Source organism: Bombus fervidus, chromosome 8 (genome assembly GCF_041682495.2).
Source record: "Bombus fervidus isolate BK054 chromosome 8, iyBomFerv1, whole genome shotgun sequence".
In the NCBI taxonomy this organism is placed as follows: Eukaryota; Metazoa; Arthropoda; class Insecta; order Hymenoptera; family Apidae; genus Bombus; species Bombus fervidus.
In genome coordinates this window covers 10,858,106-10,883,040 of record NC_091524.1, presented here as the reverse complement: position 1 = coordinate 10,883,040, position 24,935 = coordinate 10,858,106, and the positions used below count along the sequence as shown (strand labels likewise).

At 39.8% G+C, this 24,935-nt stretch overlaps 2 protein-coding genes across 2 annotated transcripts in view; one reads left to right on the top strand and one right to left on the bottom strand.

Annotated features, from left to right (window-relative positions):
- Cep290 (Centrosomal protein 290kDa) overlaps positions 1-24,935 on the bottom strand; it is a 169,621-nt gene that overhangs the window by 67,729 nt on the left and 76,957 nt on the right. The gene's annotated exons all lie outside the window — the stretch shown is intronic.
- On the top strand, positions 22,690-24,866 carry LOC139990006 (uncharacterized). Its single transcript, XM_072008794.1, has 2 exons — positions 22,690-23,679; positions 24,084-24,866. Exons 1-2 carry the CDS (start codon positions 23,617-23,619, stop codon positions 24,369-24,371), a joined length of 351 nt encoding a protein of 116 aa, XP_071864895.1. The 5' UTR covers positions 22,690-23,616; the 3' UTR covers positions 24,372-24,866.

Below are 24,935 nucleotides of genomic sequence, written 5' to 3'. Positions count from 1 at the left end.
GTGCTATAATCTTCCCCTCAACAATAGATCCTAGCCGAAAATAAATCCTGCCACATAGTGCCTTCCCATGTAACCACCAATACTACTTAACACTGCCATACATCTGGGGACATAGTGTTGCAGTGTATTTCGCTTGAATGAAGCGATTCGATGACTCGCCGTTACCTATTTATTTTCCTCGATATTTGTAGTCACTAGACGAATATTCTCAATTACATTCAAATATTACGTGGATCAACGTCTGATGTTTACTACTGAATTTGTTTAAAAACTGATACACTTATTAATATCGTAAATTTCTACTTATAACCGAATATATCGCAAAATGTATATTTTACTTCGATTTAATTAAAAAATAAATAAATTAGGAATACGTCAGGACGTATTTAATTAAATTAAAAAATTAATACATCCGAACATATTTAAAAGTTAACATCCGTTAATCTTCCAAATCTTTCTTCGAATATATTAAATTACTCGTTTCTAAACTCATTTCCTACACGATGGACATTTCAAAGAAAAAAGAACGAAGCGAATAATAGAAATATGAATTTGCTCGGACGTTTTACAATTTCCAAATCGTCTAACACGTCAAACGTGCTAAAAAATTATCGTAACTTTATCTATCAAACATAGCTATTTCATAGTTATGAACTAAACATACTCAAATATCAATTGACAAATATCATAAATATCAGAGTTTCTAAATAATGATTATCCTCCTGCATCTAATCATCAGCGCAACTTTCTCAAAATTCCCAATGAATAACGAAATCTTCTTATCTCTAACATCGAACCTCTAAGAAAAAAGAAAGAAACGATATTCCCTCGTCGCCTCTTGCCAAAAATCGACCTAACTTCCCCCAAACTTGCCATCGAACGACCGCCAAATGTCGTTCAGCAACCTTCTCGCGCCCCTACATATATCTCCATGCCTCTCGAACGAATTCGGTAATTGGATATCCGGATATCCGTCGCTCGAGCGTTGGACACAGAAACGGATCATCCGTTCACCCCCATCTCATCATTTTTCTTCATCCTCCTCATACACCCTTCTATATTATTTCATTTTCTTAAAGACACGTGCCGATAAAACGGCGGCAATTGCCGGGTTTCACGCGGCATTCCCACCTGCCGTCCTCGCACGCTCTACAGCCATGTTCTCGCGCCTATACGCCGACAGACGGACGCATCGTTATGCCTCTGTCCACGTGCCTGCCGAGGTAGCGTCCTCTCTCCGGGTGTCGAAGGTGCGCCCAGCCACGCCGCAATTCGAGCACACCTTCTTTCGACTCGTCCGAGCCGCCTGTTGCGAGCACCTGTACCCAAAGCAAGATGTCTGGAACGTGTGATCGAACGTTCAAGAGAGCATCCGGATCGGCAATTTATTCGAACAGCCGATGGTTCGATGTTTGAGTTGATCGTTCGATGGTAGCTTCTTTCAGAGCTGCTGCTTTAAAAAGTTGGTGACAAACAAAGAGATTAACTGGTGCTTTTACGAGCTTCACGGTTTCATCGCTCGGATAGATGACGAGGGTCTAATTTTTTTACATGATAAATCGTTTATCTTCGCAGGTTTCCTACGTAAGGGTGCGACAGTAGCTGGGACGAAGAGAAATTTTTGCAAAATAATATTCATTATTGTTTTTCATAATTAACGTTATTGGTTTTTTAAATTTGTATTTAAATGATATTTTTTTAATCCATGGTGATTCTCTGTACGATCATTATTAACGACGTATATCAGAGTATCGAGTGTCTCTCGGGCAATCATTTATAAATTAATAATATCAGAGTAACCGACAAGTTGCTAATATTATTCTGGAGGAAAGTTCTCGAGAAGTTCTCAGATTTTAAAAATATTATTCTTAGGTATTGAGAAGCCATTGAAATTCATATTAATGAATTGCGAGAAATTATAATTTCCTATTATTTTGATATACAGTTGTCCTGGTATTGATATCAGTAAACATGTGTTGAAATCTCTCGCATTCACTGCGGGTATAAATTTCTGTGTCAAAATAGACGTATGGAACGAAACGTGTGTATATGTGTGAGAAAGAGAGAGAACGAATGTGTTTTCAATGCAAATAGGATAAGATGATTGTTACGTAACATAGTTTGTCGAGTTTGGACGAGAAGAGGGGAAACTGGGTGATGACTGTGGCTAGAAGCGCAACGTGCTACGAGTTACAATTCCAATGATTGTGGATTTTATGGCGTTTTGTGACTGTTCCAATGTAAATGGGTACAGGTGACGTCAGGTGTTTCGGTTGAAATACGTTCATACGGCGAGTTGATATATGGACTGTAGTTTGCGAATTTTATATTTTGTTAGCGAATCGATTCTGCGGTGTTTTAATACGACAGAAATTAAGACATGTTCATTTGAACGACCATGCATTTAAAATACGATTGTTTTTTTCTATAAGTCATTATTATTCATATGTTAGAACATGTTATATACGTATATCACTAAAGTTTGGAAACTACGATAATAAATATAAATATAATACATTAACATACGAATAATAAAGTAAACATCATAAATATAATATAAATGCAATATTTCTGACGATTTGTATTTAAATTTAAGTATCCAGAAATAACATATTCTGTGCCTGTTTATCGAACGAAAAAAACATTTCACGTATTCATTGAGAATAAATGATTAGGCAGAGTCACAGCAGCGAACAGTCAAACTACAAAAAGTAGGCCAAAAGCGTATCGAAACGAAAGGACAATACGCGCACCATCTTCCGTAAAAGTAAAGATAGAAAGGGATTACCTCGACGATAATTCTTCGTTTTCATATACGAGCGACTTGGTCGCGACGATCGAGGAAGCAGGTCACTTTCTTGGACCTAATTTTCTCGGAATCCAGGCGGAAGGTTCGAGCGTCAGGCAAATAAGCCAAGAATTTATTTTGCATAAACTATATCCTCTTATAATTTTTGAAAATATAAAATTTATTGCGGTATCTGCTAAGATAACACAGCATAGTATATCAAGCTTTAATCACAATAGGATGGAATTCAAAAATGCTTATACGGCAGAAAGAATTATACAAGAGAAATTTATAGAAGATTAAGATACGAATCTTAACTTTCAATTATGAGAGAAGTAACGGTGTCAAGAGTCTGACGTCGACTACCGAAAGGAAGACTAATCGCTTCCATATAAACTTTTCAGATAAACTTAAATTCAAATACTTTTTTTTTTTTATTCTAAATCTCGACACGAATAAACGTAGTACAGTCTATGCTGTCAAATTAGATCTCATTTTTCGCATCTTCGAACCTAATACACGTCCCCTTTCCTAACATTAATTGGTCCATCCAATTCTTCGACCGAACATCCACCACAATCGCCGATCCAATTCTTCGGAATCCCTAAACAAAACTCGACCGATTCGAAATTGTCGGCGCTAAACCTGTGATCGTTATTAGCTAATAATTGGTGCATCGAATTCGTCGATCAGAAATCTCTGTGCCACCGCCTTCGATCCAATTCCTCGGAATGCCCGAAGAAAACTCGACGAGTGGAAAGTTTTGTCGGTGTGCCCGGTTTGACGGAAAAATCTGGAAAAGTGGGCCTGTGTAGGCCACGCCTGTTATCAGAGGCAGGTCAGGCCTCGTCTTTTCCTTTGGAAAAGCCGGTGGAGAACGAGGAGAATCGCGGGTTCCGATGGGAGAGCGAACCGAGAGAGGATCGCAGAGAGGGAGGAAGAGACTCTGGAGAGCAAGTGAGCGTACGAGAGAGAGGGAAACGGTTCGTGAACGCTTGGTGAGTGACTGAGCGAGAGAGACGGGCCACGTCGACAGACAGCAGAGAAGCAGGGAAGGACAGAGAGGGTAGTAGACAGGCCGCAAGAGAGACACAACATTCAGACAGAGAGCGAAGTAGAACCAGGGTGAAAGAGAAAGAGATATAGAGAGTCAGACGAGGTCCGCCGCAAAATACAAGTTGGTAGGATATCGACCAGCCGGAAGTCTGAGTAGTTGTTGCCATGGAGACGCTCAAGTCAATTTGACCTGGGCCAACAGTCACCGGCATACTGATGCACGATATGCCATCCCATTATTCATATGGTTTTTACACGGTGGAACATATTTCGCGGGCCGATAGACCAGCGCCACGGTGAACACCACTTCACCGGAAGCCCGCCACCGGACCGAATCGCATCAGAGCGCTCCGTTCGAATCATCCCTTTTCCCAACCTTTTTCGTTCCACGCGAAATCCACCGACTTTGTCGCTTTCCTTTTTCTCCCTTCTGTCCAGAGTTTTTCCTCTCTTCCATTCTTTTTTTTCTTGCCGCTTTTGTTTGGATGAAAGTGCCAGAAAGTGCTTGATGATGCTGGACGACGAGACGGTTCTGATGACGACACGGATAGTTGCTACCCTTTTTGGTTGATTGTTATGGGATTATTGATTAGGTTCACAGGGTGCAGACTGATTTTAACGAAGTTGATGGAGATTGTTGGTTGAGTAGGCAAATAGTTGGGTTTGTTCGAGGAAAATTACAGAAGCTTTCGTTGAAATCCCAATTTTTTCTTCTCTTTTTTTTTTTTTTTCGAACGTTTCGACGTTCTTGTGACGCTGAACTGAATTATTTTGGCACTTTTAAAATACATAAGCATAACGCCGGCTTGAATTCCATTTTTCTAATAGGATTTACAAAAATATGAATTTACATGAACTTTAGTGAAGTTAAATGCAAATGAGAAGAAGCGGATATAAATTAAGTCTGGTGTGGAATTAGCGTCGAGTCACGTGCTGCAAACTTTCGCTTGGTTTTTAAAGCGGTGGGAAAGAAATTGACCGATTTACGGATTTCCTTAATAGAATATTACGATGATTATTTTGATAAAGGGAAGCGGTAGTCGAAACAGAAAACTGGAGGGCAGAGATCTGCGAAGGAGGACGAAGTTGGCGAAGGAGCCGCGTGAAACAGGATTACTCAGGGCTTCTCCAACTATGCAGACTCGCGCGACACGCGAGTTCCTGCCTCGTTGTTGGAGGCTAAGTTTGAAGACGCGCGCGAGGGAGGATGACTGATTGTGTAGACCGGGCGAGATTCAGTTTTAGGGTCGAAGTGTTTTCTCTTTCCTTTCCACTATGGAAATAGTCTTATAACCCGATGTCAGGCCGTGCTTCCTAAAAATAGCCAGATTCCCCGGTATTTGTATACATTTTTCGTTTTTCAACGTCTGGTCGGAGAGGCAAGGTTGACGCGTCCTCGGAGGGTGGCGAGTTTTCGAGAAGAATTCCTCAAACGGCTTCGTGATTCACGAGGAAAAAAAATCGACGGGCTGTTTTGTATTCCTCGCGATACTCTTTGCATCCGACGAGTTTAGGTGAAAACGAGATTCGCCAGCCAAGGAGGCGAGCTTCGATCGAAATCACGCAGAACGTTGGAGAACAGAAGAGCATAAAGGATTCTTCGAGAGGAACTTCTTTGGAAAATGTAGATATTTCTTTGGGAATGTTAATTTTTAAGCATTCGTATCGGGAAATTGCAGGGGTAGTTTTGGCGTTTCGATCGATATAGGAAACCAAACTGGTCGCCATCATGACCTGATTTACTCTATGTACGTGCAAATCCCGTCGTTTCTATGCTTCTCGATCTTGCAAAGAGTTTCAATTTATCGATTTTGCTTCTTCAACGTTCTTCGTATAAGTTCTAATACCTTGATCCGATTGTAAATTGTTATAACAATTTCATTGCAGTTTTAATTATTCGCTTCTCGTATGAATTTTAATCTGACGTATATGCGTGCACGTTTAATTTTTCTTTAATACAAGCGCGAATTGAAAAAATCCTTCTAGTGCAACGTCAACTCTTCTGTCGACATCGTAAGACGTCGCTTCGTGAAATATACATAATATTTACACTAAGCGTAACTATTTTGTGGCTTCTACAAATACTTTCAGATTGCTTTCAAGCTCTAATACACAACATAATCGTGATAAACGAGTGTCGTTACAGTGCTAATGAAATTGTTAAACATTTTGTGTAACGCACGTAATATATTCGTAAAAGCGTGGGAATGCCTGTCGTCCAGAAGTGTTCAAGTACTTAAAGTCTCACTGGACCATTCTGTTTTCCAATGGTTTGTGTGTTCGCCTGTCTAATGTTAGGAAATTTATTCGTCGAATTAATTTAGTATAACGAGCATTATAAATTATTTTCATTGATCCGACACCTACGCCAATTCTGAAAGCTAATTACACCGCGATCCAGGGAAATAATAGACGGTCCTTCCCTGAAAACGCTGTTCACACGATCACCAAGTTACATCCTGAAAGGCAAGATAAATTAGAATCGACCGAGATATTCAGCGTGTGTGTCGCGTCATCAAATCAATGAATCGCCGATTAGCAGTGTCGTTAGACGCGTCGACTGGAAAATGCGTGATCATTTTTCGTTAATCCGGCTCGAACAGGTGCGACCTGTCGTAGATTCATCGCAGTGGTCGTTTGGCAAACGTTTGATACATTTTCATGCTATTTACGATAGCTATTTATCTACTTATCCGATATACGTGGTAAATATAGAATATGTAAAAAATATATAATATACATATAATACGTAAAGATATTCTTGGAATTAGAATAAAGATAAAATATTCGTTTATAATATCAAATTGCATTTTCTAGGATAGAAAGTAGCTGCAACGAGAATTGGAGTTAAAATTGGTATAAAAAATTTGCTTTTTTTGGTTTTGGAATATTTTAATAATAAGAATAATTAATCAAAGAATTTATATATTGACGACTCTCTTTGTTTTTGCTCTTTTTTTTTTTAAAGCATCAATTCCAATCTTCGATCGGACAACTATTTTCATTCTTTAATGTAGATTTGAATAAGTAATGAAATGGTGCCAAATAGCTTCTTGAAAATCGTGTCATTAATGTAGTACATAAGTTACCATTAAGTTAGTTCTACCTTGTGTGACACATTACATCGGTAGAACCAGTATCCCAGTGTTCTTCGACAAATCGCGCTATTCCAGGAACGAAGAACCATCCGTAGAATCCGTAACCGTACCCAAAATCGTAGAACAAACATTAATCTTGATTATATCGAACGTTATCGTTGTTTATGCCAAACATTATCGTTTGATCTTTTCGAGGATAAACATACTAAAATTAGATAACCGTTTTCTTCAGTTGTATTGTTCCAAGACACGTCTACAAACGTTAAACGAGATAGCTAACATCAGAAAGGTAATATACATATATTTGGCAGCTGCATCCTACTAATTTTTGGACTCGCGCTTGTATCAAACGAGAATTAAACGTACACACACACACACACAAACACGATAAAACTATTTCGATTACGTACTGTACGTTAGCTTCTTTCTTAAAGCTTTAGATCGTTTTCTTTTCAAACACTCTGTATATTAGTCTGCGATGAATAAACCGCGACGAAGCTCCCGTTGGGATTATAACCACAGAGTAATAAAAATAACGATTTAATGATCACGAGATACAAAGCGACACGTTAAAAAATTACCACGAAACGGGGTTAATGCCGACGCGGGGAATATCGAGAAAGTTTCACGTTGGTGGCCACGTTTGCGCTGACAAAAATTGACGCCGCGCACAACGGCTTGTTCCCGATATGACCGGGAAAACGAATTTCCACTCGCAATCGATGCAACGCCGATGAGTTTCGATAATTAATACTGTATCTTCCGATGAATTTTTTTTTTTTTTTATTTTTCTTGAATTTTTAATTCATCCAACGAGAGTCAGTTTTCAGCGCTTTTCACTATAATTCACTGCTTCAGTATTTTGACGTGCATTAAATACCTATATTTAACATTTGATTATTTCTATTTATGGAAATTTATATACTTTCTGGTATTTCAGTCAGTTCTACATATTTGTACCTCTGTCTATAAAATTTAATCGTTGTTTCTTAGTTCGTGAAGGACGAAAGAGGTAACAGGGAAAAGAAGATTTCATAGTTTGCTACGAAATCGATAGAAGAAACCACATAATCGTAGATTCGTAATTGTACGTAGAAGAGAAGTAACATTACGCAGGAAGCATCGGCTTTGAAATCAGTCGAACGATAATTCAAAGAAGGTTCATTGGTTCGTGGCTCGCGCGAAGAATGCGTCTGCTCGCGCGCGAAATCGCCGCGTTTTCGTGCACGATTCCGTGCACGGTGTTGCGCGCACACACGCCCGGTTATATTTGCGCGCAACTAGAATGCATGACACATAAGTTTGAAATAACTCGTAGAGCGTTCCATTAAACGAAGCACGTGACGAAGTGCTGTCAGGCTCGCGTAAAACCGAACGCTATTTTGATTCGCGAAAACTGCATCGCCAACCGATACACAACATATATACCAAACAGTGGTGTATTTGAGGGACGGTGCTATTTCAGTTGCAGTTCGATCTTTGCGCGAATCGCGGATATATTTGCACACGCGGCTCGATTAACCGACACCCAGGGCTGGGGCTTGTTCCCGCGAGTCAGAGTAATAATGCTTCGAAGTCCCTGTACCGTTATTTTCAAAGATATCGGCCCTGTTTCTCTAATTCTAGCGTTTAATTCGTTGTTTCGTTAAGAACGTTAACGTTCGTTAGGGAAACGGTACGACAAGTGCGAGAACGACGATGACGCTCGACTATCGCGAATAATGAGGAAAAAAGAAAAAGTGATTTTAATATGTATTGTATGATATTTAATAAAAAAGATTTTGATTTATTCGATTATCAAGTTTGCAACGTTTTTTCGGTGGTCTCTGGCCCGATTATATTTTTCTAAGGTTAAAAAATATCTTAAAAGTATTATTGGTACGCAGGATTTCTCACTTCCAGTTACATCTTAAAAATTGCAGTCTCGTGCAAAATTTTGTGAATCTACATTGTCAAGATTATATCGACTCATTGAACTTAATTCGTATCTCAAAATTGTATTTACATAAAGCAATCGCTATTTTTGTTTTAAAGACTACGTCTCTTATGGAATATTATGTATATTCTTCTGATATCGCAGATTACCGTGCTGCAATAAAAATCGATCACTTTGAGTTCGTTAACAAAAACAGCGCACAACGTAGCTATACTTTTCGGCTCACGACAGTGCCTTGTCCAATTAACTCTATATGCTATAGCACAGGTTGTTGCACCTACATTATAAATTATATGGCGTTCAATAAAATTGATCGCGTGAAATACGAGCAGCGAAGAACAATTGGAAAAAAGTTTCTACGCATCGGGGATAAAAATCTTCGAGGTGATCTGTTCAAGGCTATAATCTGTTGTATTTTACGAGCCCCTGATCACTTTACATCGTAAACTCGCTCGAAAAGGAAAAAAAAAAAAAAAGAAGATGTTCGAGTATGATGAATGATCGGAAACGAACCGTTTCGAATTGTTTAATTTTCGCGTTTAATTGCCCTTAATTGCATCAGTCCCCGAGGCGGGCGTAATTTCAACCTCCGATCGCCACTCAAATCACAATGTTTGCCTTGTATATCCGGCACGACGAAATCGACCACCCCATCTCTCTCTTTCGGCCCCATCCCTCTTAAATTGCTCGCCGCTGCTCGCACATTCGAGAAAGTAATTTTCGTTTCGGCTATTCTATCGCCCCTCGAACGAATGATTACATCATCCGTTGGGGGATGCATCATTCTCGCACCCGAACAGGGGTGGATTAACTTGATGCGCAACCCCGTCACCGAAATTCATAATCTGTGCAGCCAACGCGAGAACCATATTCCCCGGCAAGTGGCAAATTCTAATATATAAAGCGCCCCAGTGTCATCCAACACACTTCGAATCGTGTTTCGCATAAAATTTACGAGGTGATTTTACACGCCATATATTTCTATTAATTTTTATCCTATTTTCATTGGTTTTTATTAATTTTTAATGTATCTCTATTAGGTATATTTCTATTGATTTCCGCAGTATTTTTATCAGCTGAAAATCTATTATTTTCTAGCGTATTATTACCGCGTATATTTCCATTAATTTCTAATGTAATTTAATTTGTATATTTTCATTCATTTCTAGCGTATTTTTGTTAGATAGTTAGTTCTATCAGTTTTGATTATACAGTGTGTCCAAGTAGTTATGGTACAGCCGGGGAAGGGATGATTCTACGTTAAAAAATAAATAGAAAAATAAGATAAGTTAATCAGAGAAGAAGGATATCAGGATTAAATTTTTAATATTATGGTGTTTCCTGGGTTTTTTTTTTTTTTTATTATTTCGGTAATTTTTATTTCTTGACTATTATTTAGATTACGCAAACAACGCAGCAAGTAATATCTTTGTCGGTTTATGAAAGTTTCACTTCTATCGAGTGTTGTGGGTTATTGATGGACCATGTGGCATGAAACGTGTTAAATTAATTAGTATGTTCCTTCGCTCGATGTTTAAGTAATAGAGAGATAAAGGAAGTAGAATGACGAACGATCTAACATAATTACGATTTAATTAAATTCTTGAATATATGTATTGTATAAATTAATATCTTTAAATAAGATTCAAATTTCATTTATGAATTACGTCATAATAAGCTTCAAAACTGCTATAACATTTCCGAGAAATGAAAGAAATCCGAAAGCGGCGAATTAATTTACACGCTTAATACGCGAATTGAGTTCTTTATTAAATTCTCAAAGTACAAATGGCGTATTATGTTATTATTGCACGTGCATTTTCACGTTTGGAAAACACTTTCGCGGAGCATTAGACTGCAAGTGAAAATGAAATTTTGCTAGTGTCTGCTGAAACTCAGTGGAAGTTTTGACAGCTGAAATAGTTGGGGATTCGCCCACAAATTTCAAGTTACGAACCGTATACGGTTGATTTCACGTAAAATCGGGCTATTTCAAAATCTCAAGTGGAATATATCACAATGGAAGAATAACATCACCAAAGTTTGTCAATCACGAACACGTAAAAAAATTGTCTAATCGCAGTGTCTTAAAATATCACAAATAGAGAAGAATTTATTAAATTATTTATTAAATTATTATTAGTATTATTATTATTAATAATAAGTAAAATTTGACTAATAATATCAATTCATTTATACAAAAGGACTCGGTCATTTTAAACTGTTTGGGATATAGCTGTAGCGTTTGAGAAACTTAAACGAAATTAGATTGAACTATTATTCAAGACATCCTCGATATTTCTGACTAATAAGTCCGACAGAATTAATCGTTTAGAGCTGGAAGTAGTATAGATCAGGATCTATTTACGAATCATGAATCTGTTGGTTCGATGAAGCAGAAATTGCTGGTGGGACTGAGTCGATGAAAGCTTTGCCTCGGCACAGATGCTGCCTAAGAATTTCTTGAGCAAACAGAGAGACGAAATAGGCCCGGCGAAGTGTATTCGATACGAAGATATTTTCTTTTCGAGGTTGCTCTTTCTCACTCTTGGCTGATGTCTATTTTCTGGGGTGGCGCGCGTGCACGCTCGCGAATTACTCGATGAACTAAATTCCGGGCCACATCAAAGCAATTTCCGTCATCGACTGTGTCATCGAGTCAGGTTGCCTTTGAAGATCAGTGTCGACGCTGTCAATGGCAAACTTTACTTTGGTGAAGTGTATCGTCTAATGATAGCACGTCCAGACCCTAATAATAGCCCCTGGTTGCCTAATAGTTGTCTAAAATTCTCATTCGTGAGCGCACCAAGCATTCGTCCCTTTAACAGATTGCCACGTTTATTAATAAACGCCGAACCTTTAATAAAGATCGAGTGGAACGTCGCACAAGTACAGAGGAATGTTATCTTATCTTCTCGAGCCTGTTTTCTGTTAGAACGATAGAGAAGTTTGAGAATCTTCCTTATAACGAATAGCTTGTTATAAAAGAATTCGTTTAATATTTTATCTCGCACTATCTCTTTTATCAAATTCCTGCAATTCTGCTTGTAACGCTACATGCGATACATAATTTCTTTGTTGAAGTCACGCGTGCAAATCCAACCCAAACACGAACCTAACAGCGTCAAAGATGTATTTTTAATACGACCGATATTAAGAAGCTCGACGAAGCTTCGTCCTCAATTACGTATTAATTAGGCATTATAATTAAAAGATCGATAAAAATGTACGTATCACGTTTCTCTGTTGCGATCTTCATCTATACATATGTTTACATATATTTACATACATACACATATATTTAATATACGTAAGATGTTATAGCTTGTAACCATGAAGATCGATAGTAAGATAAACCATTAACGCCAATCTAATCCATCAAAAAATAACAAGTTAACATCCAAGTGCCTTAATTCCTAATACGAAGAAAAGCAGAAATTTCAAGGCGCAAGAATCCTGCTGACAGAACTCTTTTCGAATGCCTCTCGAAATCTCGAATTCGTACGCGTTTCCCTAACAAGTTTCCCAAAGGGAGATCTCGATCGATGGGCAGACAGATCGACAACGATCGCGATCCATCGCGAGCTACCCTCTGCCATCCACCCTTCTCGTTCATCTTTCCTTTAGAAAGAAGACCGTGCGAAGATCGTCGAAGCTATGCAAAACAAGATAGCTACGGCGATCTGGTGCTCTTTGCTCAAGAAACTATTAGGTTACCGAATAATTCATGCGGGGTCGCAGCCCGCCAATCCGGTGGCGCGTACAGCACACGACCACGCCGAATCCAAGGTTCGCGGGGTCGTGCAGGATGCAAGGCGAGGGGCAAGCTAACACACTGTAGGGATAGAGAGGAACATTGTATCGCGTAGGGCGCCGGACAAGGATAGAAACAGCAAGAGTAGAGGAAACGAGAAGGGATGAGATTGGAGGAACACAGAGGAGACTAGCAAAACTGAGAGCGCGTATACTCTGTTGCCAATCTCTCCCCGACACCCTATATCCTGTGGGGGACATAGCCACCCCGTTCGCCCCATAATCGTTTCTCTCGTTCCGCACACTCTCAACAGCGAGCGCGAGAGCGACAGGAATGGTTCTCGGCGGGTGGGACAGAGACGGCTGATGGCCACGCGAAAAAGGAAAAATGAAAATGAAAATACGAGAGAGAGAGAGAGAGAGAGAGAGAGAGAGAGGGCGAGTGGGAAGGGAAGGGGAGGAAGCGAGCGAAAGGAAGAAAGGGAAGAGGTACGATGTGCTCAACGGGGAGAGAAGAAAAAAAGAAAAAGAAAGAAGCGAGGGGTTGGAGGAGCGGGAAATGAAAATAGAAGAGAGACAGGAGTCTAGGGTTGTCCCAGGAGAGGGAGAGCGATGGAGGCATCGGGTGAAAGGCGACGAACATCGGGGAAAGAAACGGGCGAAAAGGGAAGAGAGGAGAGACAAAGTGGTAGAAACTAACGGCACGGACGGGAAGAAAAAAGCCGTTGGTGGGCGAGACGTGAATAGAAGAAAAATAGAATACCGGAGGAGCAACGGGGTTGGAGTAGAAGAGACGAGTAATGCGACAGAGAAGCGACAAGGGTGAGCGAGAGGAGACAGGACGAGACAGGGACGAGAGGAACGTGGTACAGAGCGAGCACGGTGAAATTAGCACAGATAGAGAAAGGATGAAATGGTTAAACGAGGGAAGGACGAAGCGAGATGAACAGAAAAGGGAGATAGTCAGGGCAGAAACGCGCAGAGAGAGGAAAATAGAGTCGGTGGAAGAAAGACGGAGCGAAGGGAGAAGCAGGGAATCGAGCAAGAGCAAGGCTATAGCTGCTGCCGTCCCGACCCGACCTCTCATCCCCCGTTACCCCATTCCTGTCTCCACCTCCCTAAACCTTCCCCTTTCCGCGCTACCTCATCTCCCAGCGTTCCCTCGGTTCTCTCTCCCTCCCCTCTGGTGCCGCTATCACCCTCGCCCACCATGGCACAACCACCCACCTATCCAGCCCACCGACCAACCATACCACACAGTAACACCCCGACCGACAGATCAATACCTACCAACTACCAAGCTGCTCCCAGATTATCATTCTATCCGTCCACTTTGAACGGCCCCGAAAATCGAGTGGACACACCGGCCCGTATGGACCCTCTCTTTCTCTTTCTCTTTCTCTTTCTCTCTGTTTCTGTCTCTCGCGCGCTTCTGATCGACCTCCCTCCTCCAAGGCCAGAACGCGTTCAAGAGAAACGCCGCTAAATGGAAACCGCGATCGGAGCGTACAGTCGCTTCATCGATATAGATCCCTGACTGCAAACCGTTCTCTATCGTTGCTCGATTAACGCGGCCAAGAATTTAGTTTCGACGTTCGCTTTCCAGATACCGACTAGTAGTTGGCTTATACGCCGTGTCTAGGTCCAAGTGTACTCCGCCGCAATGGCTGACTCGAGCGAACACCGTCCGTTCCATCGAAACATCCTACGCGCTTCGACGTTCTGTTTCGGCATCGGGGCCGAATGCTTTCCAGGATCGATAATTAATGAATTTGCGCGTACAAGCTGCATTCGAATACGCAAGATGGTATCTTGAACGTGTTCAAGAATTTTGGAGACAATTTGGAGACAGGTTGTCCCGGTTATCACGGTGCGATCGGTCAGAGAAAATTTGTCCACGGAAAGCTTCGCTGCCGTGGAAATTTCATTTGAAAATTTATCAATCACGCGTACACCAATTCTAAGCTAAACTCGCGCAAACGCTGTTCTGCTCAAAACAAAGCCTTAAACGGACCAGTTTTACTCCGTAGTCAACGAACCAAGTTCGAATACACTGAACGAATCTCTGACTTTGATTCGAAAACAAAGCACCGAAGAAAAAAACTGTATGAAAAAGTTTCACCGTGCATTATCGATTTATTTATTTTTTTTTTTTACAAAGAATCAGCCTTTTGCTGATTGTACCGTGATTACAGGGATACGTCGATACCTTGTGCAACGAGGGATGATCTTCCCCCCGCGCTTTTGTTCACGAGTTTCCGTACACTATGAGTTCCCTATATACAATAAATCGTTCGAACGAAGTAGTTTCATCTTTTTTTACGATCTGCAAACGAGATCGTTTAAGTTAATCAACGTGCATGCGGGTAGGACAAAGGTGCAGCGAGAGGGTGGTTAAGAGGGAGGATAAAGAGAGAATTATTGCGAGAGGGAGAAGTTTTAGCGTATTTATCGCTCCCTTCTCGCACCTTTCTGCATCTCCACTCTCTTTCTCTCTCTCACTCTCTCTCTCTCTCTCTCTCTCTCTCTCTGCTCTTTCGTAATGAGCCAGCAATTTTTCAAAGCCGAACGACCTTCTGATCGCATACGCGTTACGTCAAATTAAAGAGCAACAGGTGTCTCTGCTGATCATCGGATGTACTCCACGTTAAAATAGTAGCATCGTGATATGACGACACCCGCGACAACATTCGTTGTCTTTGAAGTGAATATTATTACAGAAGAGGCGATTAGTTGGACAACGAAGGGATCGATGGAGGTTCCTTCCATCGATCGTTGAGAATTGACGAAACGTGAAATTTCGATGATTTCTTTCTATATCGTTAAGAGAAAAATTATTGCATCTGTTGGGTATTTTAAATTTTAGAGATTTTAAATTTTATGTCAAAGGTTGTTTTTTTTTTCTTTGTTTTGTTTTACTAAGAATACAGTGAGATTCCTTTTATTTTGCTATAAAAGTTGGATTCTTTTTTATTATTACAAAATTTCGGGAATTTCTAATTGTAGATCAAAGGTTAAGAAAATTTCTTAGTTACGATACACTCCATTTCCTATTTTCTTTTACATCGTATCAAAGAGTAAACGTAATAGTACTTAGTGGAACGTATACAAAGTGTTTCTTCTACATAGAATATAAAATAGATTTTTTTCCAGTAGTATAATCTTCGCGCTTAGCAGATTCTTGACGGCGAATTAAACACGAATATAGAATTTGATTTGGAAATATGTCGATTGATAAAATTTACGAGAGATATTATTTCGCGACAGGAGATAATAAAAAGCGTACTTCCTACTTTCATAAGGTATATCTCATGTATCTTCCGTCCATTTGAATAAAACATTCATACGTATAAATTATGAATCGACGTATGTATGTTTTCAAATATTTCTACATCTCTCACATTGACATACATACATTTTTCACTCATTATAATTTAGCTACGTTATTTATTACGGAATGTAGTACACAGGTACAAAACGATACAAACTTCACGTTGTACAAATTTAGTTTTACCGATTTATTTGTTATATTTATTTAAGAAAATGTTTGTTGATACATCGAAAATACGAAACAAATAAATCAACAGGCAGCAGAAACTATCTGATCAAATACCCTGATTATTATTATCGAAAAGTATCAAAAATAACGACAGACTAAGAAACGTTACTCGTAAAAATAATCGTCTCATCGAAATCCTTAAATTATCGACAACGATTTTCAACGAAATTTATTTGTTATATTTATTTAAGAAAATGTTTGTTGATACATCGAAAATACGAAACAAATAAATCAACAGGCAGCAGAAACTAGCTGATCAAATACTCTGATTATTAATACCAAAATATATTAAAAACAACGACAGAAACGTTACTTTTAAAAATAATTATCTCGTCGAAACTCTTAAATTATCGACAACGATTTTCCACGAAATTTTAACAACAATACGCAACAATTGTTTCATTTATAGAAAACCAAGAATTATATTATTACTGTTAATATTTAACTAATATTTCCATTCTAACATGCCTTCCACGGTATCCCAGGGTCTAAGAAAAAAATTGGGGAGGGGTTTACAGTAGGCAGAAGGGTGAAATCGATGATAGCGCGATTTGATCGAAAAGGGTGGAGGGTAACATATTTCGGCTCGACCTTTTTAAACAAACAAAAAAAAAAAAAAAGCGACGTAAATACACGTGGCCCGCAAAGGTGTTCCATTAGGCCGACCTTAGGTATCCTGGGCAAGGACGTCCGTTGTGAGGAAGATACGTCACCGACGACCGTGGCAACGTCACGAGGGCGCCTCCGGTGACGTCAGTGGCGTGCTAAATGAGATTAGATTCGCGAGGGTTTATTTGCGGCCTACGCATTTTCTGCCCCTGTACTGCGAGCAAAATGCCACATCGTACGTTCCGGACGTGACTACTTACGACGTTCTGCATACTCTAAACGAAAACCAGTGACCCTTGAACTAAACCTCGGAACGGATATGAAGTAATGCTCGTTCCACTCGTGTCTCGTGTCAGATTTAAGCGGTCGTTGCTTTTTCAAAGATTTCATATTAGTTGTGCGTGTATTAACCAGTAGAACGTATATACGTCAAAGTTTGTTGGAAATTTGTGCGGAAGGAATAACATTTATAATAAAATAATATTCCAAAATTGCGTAAAATATAAACGTTGAATTGGGATTTTTTTGTGCCATCCAACGTTGTTTGTTCGTGTTTCTGTTCGGAGTACATGCAACGATAAATGTGTTAGGAAGCACGAACGACTTTAGAACTTCGAAGATTTTATATGTTCTGCCAGGTAGCAGTATCAGAGTTAAGAGAGTTGTTGCAGAAAGATAGGAAATTTAACAACTTTGGAATTACTACCCGGTAATTTAATACACATTTAATGACAAGAGTCAGAAAGATATTTGTAAAATAGCTGATAATGCTGTGAAAAAATAAAATTCTGAAAATTCCTTGGTATCAATACCGTGCAAGAGAATTTCCATTAACGCGAAACCCTTTGTAGAGTATAAAACGCGTGACGAGACACGAGGCATCGATCTCGGTAGTATCGATCCTCGTGCGAGCAACTCGCCAAGAGCTTGTTTCCTTCCCTCAATCATTCCAAGAAACCGTTCAATTTCGAGCAAAAATATTTCGCGCGGCAATTTTTCTTCGATTATACCGCAAGGTATAAAACGTGCATCCGTAATATTTTTTTTTTCCTGGTCGCAGGTTCCCACGCGTAGAAACAGCTGTGGTGCAAAACTGTCGTCGGAATATCCGTGTTACCGTTGCATTTCCAGTGTTTCCAGCGTTACCTTGTAGACGGAGCGCGGGATCGGAAGCGTGGCAGGGAAATGAACTGTTATTATCAACACCGTCTGCGTTTAATCGTAAGTTACAACGTCTGCATACTTCTCGTGGCGGCGAAAGGACGATAGGACAGCTCGAGGTCGTGGCATGCGCCACGATAGGCCGGCAGCCACCGTGTGTGCATGAACAGGGCGAACCACCGTGTTGTATAGAAGTAGCTGTGTGTTGGCCGCGCGCGTTGCATAGCCGAGAGACAAGTGAACAAGAAAGGGAAACAGAGAGAGGAAGGGGGACAGAGAGAGAGAGAGAGAGAGAGAGAGAGAGAGAGAGAGAGAGAGAGAGAGAGAGAGAGAGAGAGAGAGAGAGAGAGAGAGAGAGAGAGAGAGAGAGAGAGAGAGAGAGAGAGAGAGAGAGAGAGAGAGAGAGGGCGTGCGAGAGCGCGTACACTGTGTGGAGGGCGGAAGAGAGAACACGCTGGTGGATGGAGAACGCGCGAAAAGGAAGGAGATCGCGAGAGGTGAACGATAAAGAGAATCACAGAGGGGGAGAAGCGCGGAGTGCGATGCATGAAAAGGGGGAAAGAAAGAAGAAGAAGAGGAGGAAGAAATAAGACAGAAGGAGGGATAATAAGAGAAAAGGAAATGACGGGGAACTGGAATGAAGAGAGGAATGGAAGAAAAAGACGAGTTTATAAAGGGAGGCGGAAGAGAGAGAAGGGAGTCGAAGGGAGAGCAACGTCGACGGCCAGCGTGAGAGAGATAGAAGGAAGAAGAGATAAAAAGAGAAATGAAAAGGAAGAAAAGAGTTCTTCTTCGATGGCAAGGCGTTCTTCGGTGTTGCAGGCAGCGGCGGCATAAATCGGTCGAAGGGAAAACTTTTTGGGCGCGGAGTTACCAGTCGGTATCTCCACTCCGCGCGTATATGTACGTATACACATATGTGTATGCGGTTTTATCTGGCGGTACTCGGGGATGTTGCGGGTTGATTTATCGCCTGTCGTTGCCATGGAAACCTCGGCGTGACCGGCTTGCGCGACACCCTCATATCCGAGTCGACTCTCTGCTTTACCCTCTCTATCTCTCGGCTTCTATCTCATTCTAACGCGGTTGCTTGTTACTCTCACTCTAGCTCCTCTCATCCTCTAATACACGCTTGCTATCTCTGTTAGTCGCTCCCTTCAATGGTATACTCTCCATTCGTACCCTTTTCCTCTAGAATCCGTTCGTTTCTGTCTCGTTCGTTCGCAGCGTGCCTATCCGTTTCAGTGCCTCTATCTCCCTCGATCATCCACTTCTCCTCCTCCCTCTAACGTCTCTCTTTTCCCACTTCCTCTTGCCTTTCTCTTTCTTCGAAATATGTATGTATATTCGGGCTGCGTCTCTCCTTATTGCATTCCCGCTCTATTTGTCTTTACACCGTATCACTATCCCTGTTGTCTCTACCATCTCCGTCCATCCTTCCCCGTGTTTCTCACCTTCCGTCTCAACGTGTCTTCCTTTCTCGCTCCCGTCACCGATCACGTACCAACCTCTCCTTGTCTCTCCTAACCCATGCTCCCTCCTTGCTGCTCGCAAGCTCTCTATTCCTCTGTCGTTCATTTATCTCCCTCTCGTCGTCGTTTCCTTCCTTTTTCCATTCCGCTTTGTAGCCTCCCTTTCTACTACGTTCTACCACCATCTACGTGTCTCTCATACACCCCGTCTCCCGTCGTCTTTTCTCTCCTTTCTTCGTCCTTCCTTTTCCCCCCTACGATATACCGACGGCTTCGCTCACCCACGCACGCCTCGGCAATCCCACTCCTACGGCCTCTAACCTCCCCGACCGCCCTTTTCCACGCTCCTTGCTCACGTACATACGCCGTGTCTCTTTCCCTTCAGCTCGCCCTCAAACCACTTAGCCGACCGACCAACCACCCATCCACCTATCTACTACGGCTCACCCACCCTTCCTTTCCTTTCCATCCACCCACTCTCATCTTCCCTTCGATATGCACCCCACGCTACTATCAGCTTCTACTCCCACGCGCGAGCTTGAAACCCCCCAGAGGAACGTCAAGGAGGCGACTACCGGAGGAGTTCTCTGCAAAGAACCAGAACTCCAGCCACCTCCTCACCTCCACTCGCGCCTGCAACAGCCCCTCGGTCGCTTTTACCTCCTCCATCCACCGCCATCCGCTCCGCCAATCGAGTGTCGACTGGCTGCTGGCTTGGTGCACGTTTGCGCTACTGCACAGGGCCTCTGATCGTTCCATGCGATCTAGATAAAGAGCGTTATCTAACTGTGCGGCTAATTAACCGGCTTCTCGTCTAGTTATCAGTCTAGGAGCACTTTACTTTCTTCGTCTCTCGATGCAAACCGATCTCCAGCGAGTGACTTTTCGTCTCGCGATCACCGGGAACCACCGCTCACTAGGGAATTCCCAAGGAAAATTTCGTTATCGACCGAGTTAACGCAGATTCGAAGAGATAAAATGTGATTTAGATCCGGCGAGTTGTGAAAGCGTATAAAGAAATAGAAGAAATTTTGTTTACGAGCTATTCGTAGAAATTTAGAATTAAATGAAAAACTTAGAAATCTTAACTTGAAATTCAATCTGACCGGTTGGACACGATAGAAAGGAATATGAGAAGTTAAAAATCTTAAATCAGCTTTATTTGGAGATTTAGAAATGTAAACTTGGAGTTTTCATATTTTCAAGAGAATTTTAAACTTTTTTGGCAATGAGCCTTATTACCGACGGTAGATAATTTTGACAAAGGACGTTCGATCCTTGGCGCATTTTGCCAGTATAAAAAATTCCCTAGGCAATAAAAAATTACTGTTCGTGGATTGACCAATGGTTTTGTCAGACGTCCGGTGGTAATGATTCGAATGAACATCGAAAAAGTTCAACTTAAATGTCGACCATCTGCTATTCTATTCGCTGCTACGAATCGAACGCGGTGCGTGACTGAAGAAGGATCGATTGGCATATGCGGGTCTAATTAGAGATTCAGCCGAGAATTACGAAAACCCCACCACGGCTAGATTACTTTCTTGAAAGACGAGTTTCATAACGAGTTCAATTACTTTCACAAATAATGTTCCCCGTTACTGCCTAGCTGCTCGAATCACGCGCAAAACAGTTAATTACTGAATCGAAGAATTTCCGCAGTGACAATTTTTCTCGGGCCCTTGCAAAACCTGATACTGATCGGTAGAAACCTATCTCTTCGTTCCGTGTTTAGATTTGCGTTAAGATATTTTGTTATATTATTTTTTACATTGTAATTAATATCTAAACATAACAAAAATATTCATTCAAGCATAAGTGTCAAGAATTTTGAAATATTTGTTACGAAATACTTAAGTATAATATAGTTACTTCATTATTGTTATTAAAACGATAGAATACAAATACATAGAGTAACATAATAATCCAATAAAAAGTTGCTTATAATACAATAAAAATTGTATATGTGTGAGAAGTTTGTATTACCGACTCTTGATAAAGAAGTGACGCTAAGATAAACTATATACCTTCTTCTTTACTTCTAGTAATAAAAACTTTGTATTATTATTGTATTATAGTCAACATCGGTGTAATAAAATGCATTATATAATTCTCTCGTAGCTCAAAATTAACATTCGTTATTCATCGTAAGTAAGTACACGAACCTTACGTCGATACACGATTATCGATTTCCGTCTTAAATTTTCACAATCAATGCAAGTTCCATGTAAACATTATCATCGAATAAATCTAACAGAGTTTAGTACATCTAATATCGATCTTATCTATTATATTAAGCAGAATATTCAAACAAAGATTAGGACTAGATAAAACATAAACCATTCGTACGTCCATCAAAGAAATACTGTATTCATATAGAATTCCACTAGCCTAGTGTAAAAGGCACCAAATGTCTCAACGTTAACAATACGGGAAAAAAGTGAAGATAAGGAGTTACGAAAGATCAGACAATATCCGGTGGAAGACAATGACGTCGTATCAAAGGAAAACGGCAGGAAATATAAGGTCAGGTCGATAGACCCAGGCGAAGAGAATATTCCCGAGGCTTCGTTGTCGGTCTCATTGTTATCGACCCGTTGGTATTCCCCGGCGTCATTGGTAGCAGGATCACGTGGTGTCTATCGCCTTCCAACCAGTCAGCTCTCTCGTACAATGCACACCATTGACGTAACTTTAAGCAGTCCTGCGTGAAAGGTCATAAGCGCAACTCTGGTATAATCAACGTCTTATATGCACTCTCGAATCCTCGCCATCCGCTTCTCGCCGTATGCAAAAATCATTCGATATGACTTTGATTGACACGACACAGTGAAATAGATGGGAATTAATCTTTATGAGAATAACGACCTCTTTTGCTGGCGTTAATTACTTTATATTGGCTAAAGGGGAATTTTTTAAAGAGTAACAAGAAAATTAGGACTTTCGATTATGACGAATTTATAAAAATTGGCAGATCGGCATTGGTTTATACAAAGATAGTATATATAAAAATTAATAATTGTTTCTGGGATAACATTATTGAATTATTAAACCAGAAGTAAATTTTGCTTTTTGATTATGTTGACAAATTAATATCGATTCGCACAAGGAATTAAATATTTGACATATTGACATATCGATCCTCTTTGATAATATTTTAATATTATCAGTAATATCAAATAGGAAGGATTACTTTTCAAAATAAAAAGAGAGTTATTTGATTATGTTGATTTATAAAAATTGAACAATTAATATTGGCAAAATAGAAAATTCTTTGATTATATTGAATGAACAAAGATTGAATATAAAATCATTGAGTATTTTAGAATTTTTGAAAGAATCAAACGTTTCTAATGTTTTTCTCTGTCACTGTACAATCAATAGTTTTGACTTACGTGATATATAAATCTAAAAACTTTCAATTAATAGCCAGTATGTTTTCTTTTCGCGAACAATTTAATTAACCGAGACAATAGGGGCTATCGAGCTCACGATACACGCGAATGCAAATCAGGTTGCATATAATTAGGCATGGCATGGAAAATAACACGATACTCCTGCTTTTGATATGATAATTATCAAACGTGGCTACGGATTCGAGTACGATGGACACAAATATAATGGATTTCCATCTCGCTCGATATTAACACGCGACTCATTGGCAACAGCACCCTCTAACTCTCATTCCTCGGTCACGTATGCAATATATCATTTGCATACAGGTGAAAACGAACAATAACTTCAAACAATATTACCATAGTGACGAGGAATATTCTTTTAGCACATTGTTCGATACATATCAGCTAAATATCATTTTAAATCCAATAGAAAATTAATACAAAACATTTACAAAGTCCTATTTTCTTTCCTGATCTCAATCGATTCTCATTTTTAAATAACATTGTCTCATCCATGTTCAATAACATTGTTACTTGTTAATTGTGTCTGAATTGTTCTCTCGTTCATCGAACAAAGAATCGCGATAAGGATGCGTGTTATCCGTCAGCTGGGACAACTATGAGTTTCAAAGAGATATCGTTGAAAAAAAAGCGGAGAATAGGTCAGGCTTGAATTTTTAACGATCCACGGTCTTCAGCGTACGTATATAAGACGGAAGGAAAATTCTGCTGGGAAATGTTGCTCGTGTTGTTTCGCGGTTAAACTATATTAACAACGAGTTCGTTATGTCGCGTCTCACCGCATGGATTGCTGCTTTGCTCATATTGATCGGATCTGTTTGGTCACAGGTTAAGACTTGCCACGGCTTTCGTGTTTCTAAAGCTCGATTACATAACCATAAATGATTTCCGATGATACCAGAGTGATTATTAATTATCCTTAATATCAATTTTCCACGAAAATCGTTAACTTCTTCACGAACGAATTTTTCTTCGCATACGTAGATAACATTCTTTTTGTCAATTATTTGCTATTTTCTGATTTTCTTTCGAAGAAAATACAGCGCACTAAATTTAATTTTTCTGCAAATAAGTACATTAATTTCGTTATTGTTCAACTAGTTAACATTTTCAATGCGTATAGTGTCTTTTTATGAGGAATTAACAATTAATGATTATTGCATACTATTATTTTCAATATAAATATTAATTACATAAATATTAATTTCTTGTTCTTATTATTATACGTATAGGAACAGATTCCTGAAGAAGGAATCGAGGAACCAAGATTCGGCTTTGGTTTGCTTGAGCCTATACGAATATCTTTTTGCAAGAATTCTTGCGGGTCAGTTGAAAGAAACTTGAATATAATGAATCTTGTCTGTGCCGTAAAGTGTCCTGAATTATATTTACCCTATACAACTTCAAAACCATCTACTTCGGCAATGACATCATCGAGTTCGCCAGCTGTATCGAGTATGCCAGCTGTATCGAGTATGCCAGCTACAACGAATAGTGTGCCAACTGTAACGAGTACGTGAAGAGAACCGAATTTGTCAACTCAATCGAACATGGCAGTTGTACCACAGAATACTTCGACATCAAGTAATATCACTAATGCTAATGCTGACTCAACATTATTTTTTCTTTATGTACGAATAAGATTTTTTGAGAATTTCATTATATATTTTTGTAGAATATAGTGTACTAACCACTAAAGTATATCTTCTACTCAACTTTAGATTAGTATGCCATTATGGAAATTTCATTATTAATAACAAACTGTGTGTCGAAATGAGAAAGACTTTCTTTCGGTCTTTTGTATTGGAGTAACGAATGAAATGTTTGCTAACATAATGTTAATTACAAAAGTTATTAAATCTGTTTCTCTCGTATGTAGAGAACGAGTTTTTCGAGAATTTTTAATACACGGTTCTTTAGAGCGTAGCACGATATTATTTTAAATATATTTTCCATCTATATAGATTGGCATGATGTTACGAACAAGTGAAATTTTTACTAACATGATTTGATACAATTTGTTGGCTTTTTATATTTCTAAATAAATTGTGCTTTCATCAACGAAATTCTGATTTAACTTGTTC

Coding starts and splice junctions, on each gene's coding strand:
- LOC139990006 (XM_072008794.1), top strand. CDS start 23,617: ATGTCGCGTCTCACCGCATGGATTGCTGCTTTGCTCATATTGATCGGA. Junction 23,680..24,083: donor TCGGATCTGTTTGGTCACAG/GTTAAGACTTGC, acceptor TTATACGTATAG/GAACAGATTCCTGAAGAAGG.